This window comes from Catharus ustulatus, chromosome 11 (assembly GCF_009819885.2).
Source record: "Catharus ustulatus isolate bCatUst1 chromosome 11, bCatUst1.pri.v2, whole genome shotgun sequence".
In the NCBI taxonomy this organism is placed as follows: domain Eukaryota; kingdom Metazoa; phylum Chordata; class Aves; order Passeriformes; family Turdidae; genus Catharus; species Catharus ustulatus.
In genome coordinates, this window is record NC_046231.1 from 2585498 (window position 1) to 2595609 (window position 10112).

Below are 10112 nucleotides of genomic sequence, written 5' to 3' on the forward strand. Positions count from 1 at the left end.
GACAGTGCTTGGCTCTGGTACTGCTGTTAGGGAGCTGGGAACTCGGGAAATAATGCTTGTAAGAAATGGGAGATGCATTAGTCCTGCAGGACAAGGAATTCCTGGGTATTGTACAAAACCTGCTGCGGAGTGCTGCCTGCTGCTCAGAACTCTGCCCTGCCATCAGGCTGGAGCCTGTGGGAGAGGGTACAGTGTCCATGTGCAGGGATCAGAGCTGTGCTCTGGGGCTCAGTTACAGTGAACCTTTGTGCCCTTGGCCACTCTGCCTCTCCTAGATGGGGCTGGGAAGATCCATGTCTGCATCTGCCTTTGATACCTTATCAGAACTAACAGCATGGAAATGTTTTCATGCAGTTCCTGTGACACCTCCCTGGTGAGGGCTCTGGTGGATTTAATTCTTCTGCTTTACATTTCATATTAAACTTCAGTAAATCTTCAGGGTAGGATTTGGTATCTGCAGTGCAAGGGTAGAAACACCTCTGCCAGTATTACCTTGGCATCCCAATCATTCAGTGCAGATAGTCCAGAGCTGGGTTCTCCCAGTCTGGTCACAGAATTCTGAACAGTGTAAAACCTGAAGGAAAAGACTGTGGGCTTGGTGTGCAGAGCCCATGGCCCTGCCCAAGCACAGGATTTAGAGAACTGGACACCCATGCTGTGAGCCACTCATTCTGTATCCCTGTATTTGTGAAATCCTCTTCCCTCCTTAAGCACCCTGTCAGATTCCCTCAGGATGCCCCAGTCCCTCCCTGCAGAGAGGCCAAATGTCCCACAAGAGGAGCAGAGCAGGGTGGGGCAGCCTCTGCTGCGGTGGCTGTGAGGTCACACGAGGTGCCCCTTGCCAGCACTGCCACTGGTGGACAGCAGTGAATTCTCTTGCCTACAGAAGGCACTTTTAAATCCCCTCCACTTGTTACTGTGCTACAGCACAACAAATTCCCTGTATTGGCACTGACAGAAGGTGCCCTGGTTCCCTGGCATCACCTCCTGGCACCAGCACACCCCAGGATCTGTCACAGGGCCCTTCTTCAGGTGCACAACGCTTCTCATATTAGTGCTCAGCCCAGGTGTGGAATAGGCACAGGCATGAGAGTCTGACTTGAGGAGCACCCCAAGCAGCTTGGTTCAGCCCAGGCTGCTGCAGCAGTGCCCACCTTGTCCCACAGAGCACAGGATGCTCCAGCACAGCCCTGATTCCCACTCAGTCCCAAGTGTGGCTCTGTCATTCTGGGAACAGCAGTGGAAGAGCTGATCTGTTTCAAAGCAGGTTTTCTTCTCACAAAACACTATCAGAATGTAGAATTGATCCTGTTTGTTTTAGGGCAAATGGTAGCTAGCAAGAGTCACTACAAAGCTGCAGTTGATGGGATGGGCTGAGTTGGCTGTGGGAGAAGTAGGGGTGGTGTGATCCAGGTTCTGCTTGGTTTTTGGCATTGCTGTTGTGGCCCAAGGGTGCAGGACCATTGAAGTGCTGTGGTTCAGGACACTGTCAGGCTGGTCCAAAGCCAGAGAAGGCAGTCACAGACTCTGTAATGTAATGGACTTCACATCCAGCCTCAGTAGCACCGTACCACTCTCTGCTCTCAAAAATGAAGGACTGTTTTTTCTATCACTGTACCATCTCTTCCAGGTTTTACTGTTGAGTTTTCTTACATATTCACTTGATTGATTTTACAAACAATGCCTTATTTTATAGTGTCCATGAACCCAGATATTATAAAACTGGTTTTTCAGGACCTACTGAAAACAGCAGATGACTTTCCATTGCCTTCAGAAATACTGGATGCTCCTGCTCACTCTACACCATGACATTTTCCCTTAGCACTGCATGTTTCCTTGCTTGAAAAAGCAATCCATGGCACCAGCAATGTTGGCAAGTGAACATTTGGCAGGCCCCTGCACACACCTCTGCAGTGAACACAGTTAGGTGCTGGACTGTGCTGATTCAGTGTGCTGCACAGAGATTTCAGATTTTTTTTCTCTAATTTAGGCTACTAATCCCTGTAGGTTTAAACTGATCCCCTGTTCAGTACCCAGGGTTCAGGATCCCTGTGACGGACAGAGGAAAGCAGTAAGGTTAGTGGGAATACCTTCCATCAGAGGAGGAGGCTTTGGGGCTGATGCTGTCTTACCTGAGCCCAGGTGCTGCAGCAGCCTCCCCACCTCTTTGTCTGGCCTGTTCCCAGCACTGGTTGTTGGCTGTTTGCAGCATGCTCTCTGCATGATTTCTTCTTTAATCTTCTCTTGTTTTCCATCCTCAAGCTGTCCCGTGAGAGTGTTTGTTGCCCTCATTTCTTCCCACTTGCTCTAATCCTGCCTCTTCTCTGCTGCTCTTATCCTCCAGTCCTTTTTTCTCCCTTAGCCTGTGCACATTGTCCCAACCCTGGCAGACATCAAAGAGATGTAAAGGCTTGGATGTCCCTTTTGTAAGTCGATCACCTTGCCCTGTCACTGTGAATATTCATGTGTCTGCAGGCTGCAGGCAGCCCAGGGTGAAGGAGCACCTCCACCACCGGTGGGTCTGTGCTGCCAAATTTGAGCAGAGCTCACTGCTTTGGTTCAGTAATACCCTGCAGCAGGAGATTTTACAGGTTAATTCCAAACCACTATGAAGAGTGGCACCTTTTTGTGCTGCATGTTCACTGGCCTTTGATTCCCCTTCCTCCCTGAGTCCTGGGGCAGCAGCACACCTGTTATTTTTCGTGTCATTTTGGTGCCTATTTCTTGATTGCTTCTTGTCATATCATGCTTTCCAGTCCAAATAATTTCAGTCATTTCAGTCTTGACTTTTCTTTTAATTGCATTTTATTTTTCATTTCATGGGTGCAGAACTGGCCTTTGTGGCAGGTGCTGACCTCCAGCACACCCCACAGAAGCACCTGTGGTGCAGCATTTGCATGTGTAAAGGGCCAGGAAAGCAAACCCAGGAATTTACAGGGAGGAACCTGAGCTCCAGTTGCTCCTGGTCCCCTGGGAGGCTGGAGGGGGCTGGAGGAGCAAAGTGCCCACAGGGGCTTTGTCCATCTGCTCCTGGTCTGGCTGAGCCTGGGGATGCTCACACCCTCTGCCTCCCTGTGCTCTCACACATTGCAGCTGAGGTGGGAAGATCTGTCAGAATTTGATGAAACAATCACAGAGCTGGGAATTGGATCCAGTTGGGAATTGGAAGTGCCCAAAGCCCAGGTGTGATGGTGGACAAATGGCAGGGAAGAGCTGCTTCTTTTCAGGCATGGAGCACAGAGCTGAGCTCCCAGCCAGCAGGATGGCCACTGCCTCCATGTCATTTACAGGGCTCCAAAGTACACTTTAAATAAATTACTAGTCATCAACTGCAGGCAGCAGCTCAGCTGCTGTAGCTGAATTTCAGCCTCAGCAAAGACAGGTGAGAAGTGAAGCTGAACTGACATCTCCATCTCTAACGTGTGTGAGAGGGAAGGCTGAGATCTGCTGTGAGATCAGAGCTATCTGAGTGCAGATCAGGGCTTGGAACATCTCTTACATCAGGAAGCTTTGTTTATTGCAACCAGCTATTTTGATTTCTTAATCCCAGAGTCAAGCCTTCTGGCATTGAGCTTGTGGGATAATAAATGAAAGGATAATTCAGTGCAATGGGAACTTCTCAGTCAGCTCAAACAGATTGAACAGCAGCACTGTGTGGTTTTCTGGGGAGGTGTGAGTACCTGGGTACCTGTTGCCTTTGCTCTCTTGCTGACAATACATAAGCCTAAGTAGGTCAAACAGGAACAATACTCATTTTTAAAAGAGAACTATAAGCATTTCTAGTTTCTCTCTCTCCCTCTCTTTTTTTTTCCTTTTTTTTTCTCAGGACTTTAATCTTTTATATGAAGAAGCAAAGTATTACCAGCTGCAGCCAATGATTAAGGAACTTGAGCGATGGAAACAAGAGAAAGAACAAAGGAAACATTTCCAGCCTTGTGACTGCTTGGTTGTAAGAGTGACTCCAGATCTGGGGGAAAGAATTGCATTGAGTGGAGAGAAGGCTTTGATAGAAGAGATCTTCCCAGAGACCGGGGATGTCATGTGCAACTCTGTGAACGCAGGCTGGAACCAGGACCCCACCCACGTTATCAGGTTTCCGTTGAATGGATACTGCAGGTTGAACTCCGTGCAGGTAATGAATGAATGGCCTTTTGTGCTGCCTCTTCCCTGTCTGGGCTGCTTTCTTACTATGTCTTGTTCAATTATATGCAAATTATTTGCTTCTGCCCAATTACTTTCAGTGCTTATACTGCAAGGAAACATTTTTCTGCCTGGTGAGATCACAGTCTTTCAGGTTTTCCTAAGTCTAAGCAGAAAAATACATTTAGATTTTGTGTATGTTAGTGCCATGCTGGCCTCATAATGGTGTTATACTGATAAATGCTAATTTTTTTCATCAATGTATAGCCTTTGGCAGTTTTTTTTTTTCCTCCAAAGTGCCTCTAGGAAGAAAGAGAGAGTTCCAAAAACTACAAAAAAATCTCCACATCATTTTATAGAAAATGCAACAATGTGTAAATGCATAATTTATGTCTCACTCATAATTAAATGATGGTGCCTGCGGGATGGACTTAAAAAAATTGATCTCTGCACTTTTTTTTTTTCCAAAAGGATGTTCTATAAAAATTGCCCAGAGTATTTTAAACAAAAATGTATTTCATTTTATACTCAGAGTTTTGACTTTAGGTTTAAAATTAAACATATGAAACAAAAGAAGATAACTGGACAGATAGGTGGATGGCAGCAGGAATAAATAAAAATGGGCTGTGCTGAGGCAGCAGCCTTGGGCAAGCAGTGCCGTTCTCAGGGATCCCCAGGGCTGCAGCAGAGTGTGGCTGTCCTGGGGCTCTGGGGAGGAGCCAGCCATGGTGTCCTGGGCTTGGGCTTTAATTAACAGGGCAGGACAGAGCTCTTGGTTTTCCTGTGTATTCCTTTGGAATACACTGCAAATACTCCTGTTATGGGAAGGGAAATCAACCTTCAGGGAAGTGTTTCCCAAGTCACATCCTGAGCAGATGGGCTGTGGCTGCAGGTGAGAACTGGGCTCTGGGAAATGCCAGGGTTGTCTGGATAAACTCCCCAGTGGGCAAAACCCCACAGCAGAGCTGCTTAGTGCTAGACTGGCTTGGAGGGAGGCAGGGGGGACAAGAAGCTGGAGCTGCTGTGCCTGTGTGGGTGTCACACATCAGCTCAGGCACTCTGTGTGTCCCCAGGCTGCCAGGGGACATCTGCAGAGAGCTGCACTCACCCGGGGGTGTGAAGGTGGCTGCAGGTAACAGTGATCTCCTGTGCACCCTGCTCTCAGCCTGGCCTGAAACCATCCCAAAACTGGGTGGGCTTTGGTTCAACACTCCCAAGTGGGGTGCTTGGTTGAACTTCAGCAGGCTGTGGTTAATTCTGCACAGTCCTTTGACACTTGGCAGGGTTTGGGTTGGGCAGGGTTTGGGGTGGTCAGAGGCTGCTCCCTTTGCTGGCAGGGGACAGGGAGGTGTCTGCAGTGCTGTGCTGGGAGGAGAGGAGCACTTTAGCCCAGTTAAGTGGGAGGGAAGAGCATTTGTGTGCCAGGCATGCTGTCCGTGGGACCCTGTGGATCACACAAGGAATTAGAGGATCCCTGAAGGGTCACAGTGAGCAACTCAGCAGTGCCTGGCAGAGCTCTGGGTGCCCTCATGGCTGAGCACTCAGCTCTCTTTTATCCAGTGCTGCAACTCTCTGGATAAATGTGCTACACGTGTAGTAAAAGCTGAACACTAGTTACTGTTTTTCTTTGAATGTGTTTTGAATTCAGTCAAAATTCAGAGGGAATCAAAGGGTCTCTTTTCAAGTTCACGTTGTGGAAAAAACTTCTGTCAGAGTTACAGTATAAATAATATGTTAAATTACATCATTTTACTAAGTTACATCATTTTACTATATAATTAATAGAAAGTGTTTTCAAACACTTTCTGGAAAATGATGCATTTCTGAGACCAAAGGCTGATGAAATCAGCAGCTAATTAGCATTGGCTCTGATGAACTCTGGTCAGCACACAGGCACTGCTCTTCCCCCTCCAAGGATTTTTTTGGCAAAACAATATTGAGTCAAAAGTTGGAAGGACAGTGAGGAAGACTTGAAGAAGATGGGTAGTGGTGGAAGAGCAGAATTGCTTGCAGAGAATCCCAAAGAACACAGAAGCCTGTCTGCTGTTTGCTGAGGTGATGCATGACTTCTGGCTCCCTGTGCTCTGTTCAGTGTATTTTGTTGGTAGCACAGTTGCAATATTTATACTTTTATTTTCTACATTTGAAAAATATTTTCATTACATTTCATTACATTACATCAAGAACTGTGCATATAAAACAAAGAACATCAACACCTAAAAAATACAGTAACTCTTAATTTTACACCCATTTGCAATTATATATAGGTATGGGTTTTTTCAACCCTTTGCAATAGGTTCTGTTGGGAATCATGAATTTACCTTAGAGAAAATTCTGTGATACTTGTGAATGTTGAACATTAAGTCTTCATAATTAAGAAAGTATTTGTTAATATTCTGTAAAATTTAAATGAAATGCACTGTGTGAAAGGATCAGGTTTCCATTTGGAAAACCTTCCAACAAAATCAAATGTGCTTGGAATATTGGAAGACAGCATATATTAAATCTGAGCACAAATCCTCTATTTAATAATGTGCATGTGTCCCTGTGCATGGGAGAGTCACAGCTGATACTCAGTTTTTGGCATATTCTCTTTGGAAGTTTTCAGCAAAGTAGCAGAGATGGTCACTGTTTTCCCCCTGTCCGTATCTCACCTTCAGAAAAAAGAATGTGTGTAGAGTCAAATTTAAATGGAATTTAAACCTGTCCATGTTCAAAATGCTCTTCAGTCTCATGCACAGAAGCACTGAAAGGAGCTTTTCTCCCTAGACCTGAGCTCAGCCTCATCCAACTGACACTGAAAACTGCAGAATTTAAACATCCTCAGCACTGATTACAGGATTTGGCCAGTTCTGTTTCTTGCTGAGAAAATCGATGATGCCAAGGTTTTTAACAGCAGATTATAGCCTGCAGTCTGGTCCTTCCAGTAGAAGGAAGGACCTTTTGCAAAAATGAATGGTGCTGTTGGGTGTGTGGTGCTCTGAGGTGCAGTCTGTCAGGGCTGGGTGTTTGCAGAGAGGCTCAGTGAAAAAGAATCCTGTGTTAACATCCAGCTTTCCATAGCTTTGGTCTAAGGCAAGCCAAGGGCACCCCTCTGCTTGTTTTGTCTTACAATCAAATTGATTTTAAAAAGTTTTTAGCACAGATTTTGAAGTCTCACCTCTCTCAGAAATCTTACCTGTGAATCCTCTGTTCCACTGTCCAGTTCAGTGGGAGAAGCCTCTGTTCCCATGGCTGGGTTTTCTCCTGTTCATCCTGTCAGTGCAGGATCAAATGCAGGCGGGATATATTGCAGCCTGTGAAACAGCCGCCTGCTGATATCTTATTCCTCCTTCCCTCTCAGACTCCTGCCCTCCTCTCTGAGGAGGAACAGGGCTGGTGTCTGCACCCCATTCCTGTCCTGCAGGCCCCACACAGCCTGGGTGAATAGGGGGGATGAAAGCTTGCTTTGTCTATATTAAATGTATTTTATTAACCCACTCTCCTGCCTCTTCTTCTCTCCCACTTCATTTTTCCTCCATACTCTGGTGTGGTTTTGATCTTTCAGTTCTACTACTTCCTTACAGTTTAGAGTATGTAAAAATCAGGGCAAAAGTCAGGGAGATTTGGCAGATGTGACTCTCTGGGAATGTTAAGTCCCTGTGTCCCAGGGCCAGGCAGAACTCCCCGGGCAAGTTGATTTTCAGCAGACTCCACATGACTTAGGCAAAGCTCTGCTGGAGCAGCCTCTTTCCTTTGCCTGTCCCTAGAGCCAGGGTGGCAAGAGTAAAACATTTTACTTACCCCTGAAAAGCCAAACCCTGGATTAAATGCAGCTGGATAACACAGGCAGCCCCTAAGGAGGGATCGAAGGATTAAAGCAGCAAATGCTGCAGCCGTGGTTTGCACTGCACCACCTCGGACACAGCTGTCCTTCCAAAATAGTGTTTCTGCAAAAAGCAGAGCCCACATTCAGGCAGAAGTGGTGCACTGAGAAATGCACAGTGGCTCTGGTGGGTCTGGGTGAGGGCAGGGCTCTGGTGTCAGCACTGACTGCTCCCAGGGACACTGAACACAGAGCAAACCCCTCCTGGAAACTCAGCCCAGCAAACTGTGAGCTGCCTCTGGAGGTGGATGTATGGCTTAGACACTTCTCTAGGATGAAGAACAAGTTTGTAAAGGGCTTGGTCCAGGTTGCTGTGGGTAGAGAGAGGTGTCACAACAGGGATGGTGCTACTGTGACCAGGTTTAATAAACCATGGGGTCACCTCTCTGTTCCTGGTGCTGCTACAGTGGGAGCCACACTTCAGGTGAGGCTCTTGGAGAACAGCACAGGCTGCTCCTTGGTGGCATTTATCAGTAAACACAGCAATCATTCTTCCAGACTCAGGAGAGCTGAGTGGGTCCTGCACTGTGATCTGCCCAAGGTGGATCTGGCATCTGCCCTCAGCTGACTCTGGGAACAGCCTGGTGTGCCCTGCTCTGCTGGGAAGCCGAATAGCAACACGTGAAAAACGGCTCCGATCCCAGTGCCAGGATCAGTATATCCTGGGGAAATGTGCTTTGTGACAGGCACAGAAATTAAAGTTGCCTCTGGGTTCCTTAAATTCATGCATCTAAATTGCACCAACTTTTCTTTAGGAGGAGAAAGAGAAAATATGTGTTTGGGCAGTACAGATTAACCTCTTTTTTGGGCCAGAGCATTTCCCTGAGCCACATCCTGGCTCTGCATCCTGTCCCTGCTTTGCTCCCTTCCAGCAAGGGCAAGCAGCTGTGATTGCCACAAAGATCTGGTGGATGGGTCATTCAAACTCTTAATACATTTTCATCTGCCAAGGAAGAGCTTCTTGGCCCCCCCTCCCCTCAGACTGTTCATAATTGGCACTTTTATTAGAACTTAAACCTGATGTTGGTTTCTATAAGGAATGAGAGTATCAATATCACCACAGTCCAGTGTTTTACTATATAATGTACTAAGCTGCTCTGCAGAGTGCTTATTTCTTTGATTAATTTTTGTTTTCTACAGAGGTTTGCTGAGAGCGAGACTTTAATCACAGTATAGTCATTTAACAATAAGTTATAGAATTATAGCTGAATAATATTCATTCAATGAGGACTCGAAAGACTAAATCCATCATTTAGATCTGGTGCTTCTGAATGCTTTTATCACTAAAATTTGCTAAATATTAATCTGATTCTTTCCCTCCACATTGCAGGTGCTCGAAAGATTGTTCCAGAAGGGATTTAACGTGGCAGCCTCCTGTGGTGGTGGGGTGGATTCCTCCCAGTTCAGTGAATACGTGCTGTGTCGCGAGGACAGGCGAGCACAACCCACCCCAACGATCAGAATAAAACAGGAACCCCTGGACTAGACCCTCCCCGTGCCCCCTTTGTAACCATAGAAGTGTTTAATAGTCCCTTATGTGAAACACTAAGGATTTGCAAAACAGTATTAGCAAACTGATTTTGACTTTATGTTGCCAATTAGTGGTATTCTGAAACTACCTGTCACATAGCCAGCCATGGAATGCATTTGAAAATCCTGTCGTTCACGGTGGAGTCCCCGAGCACACTCAGCTTGCCAGGGCTGGGATGTACTTTGGGCTGGCCAGCAGTGGTGTGGAACAGGCAGAGCTGCAGAAACCCTGGCCCTGGACTGGACTATCTGCAGCAAGAGCCATGGAAGCAGTGGAACGGACCAGCAGGAGCCCAGGGACACCCCAGAGCTGCGCTGTGGGGACGGGGCTGTCTGCGGGAGGAAGAACCCCAAAAACTGCACTGAGAGCCTTCCCTGACTGCCCCTCCTCCATATCAGATGTGCTTTACACCCCAGCATCACGGCCACCTGGTGATTGTACTCACCCACACGAGCAAATGGCTTATTTTTATACTTCATTTCCAGCTGAGGTCCCTCTCTGTCAACAGGATCCAGAACCAGGAAAGGACTGATCCATAGTCACTGGTGCTCAGTACTTAACCCCCCGCAAACCAAA

The 10112-nt window shown here is 46.9% G+C and overlaps 1 protein-coding gene across 5 annotated transcripts in view; it reads left to right on the forward strand.

Moving 5' to 3' along the window:
- The window catches only part of KCTD15 (potassium channel tetramerization domain containing 15), a 259607-nt gene extending 249495 nt beyond the window's left edge, over positions 1-10112 (forward strand). For all 5 annotated transcript variants that reach the window (XM_033069855.2, XM_033069859.2, XM_033069858.2 and 2 more), the window contains 2 exons: positions 3827-4132; positions 9336-10112. In XM_033069855.2, the coding sequence (XP_032925746.1) occupies positions 3827-4132; positions 9336-9491 (462 nt within the window). In that variant the 3' untranslated portion in view covers positions 9492-10112. The remainder of the gene's footprint in view (positions 1-3826; positions 4133-9335) is intronic.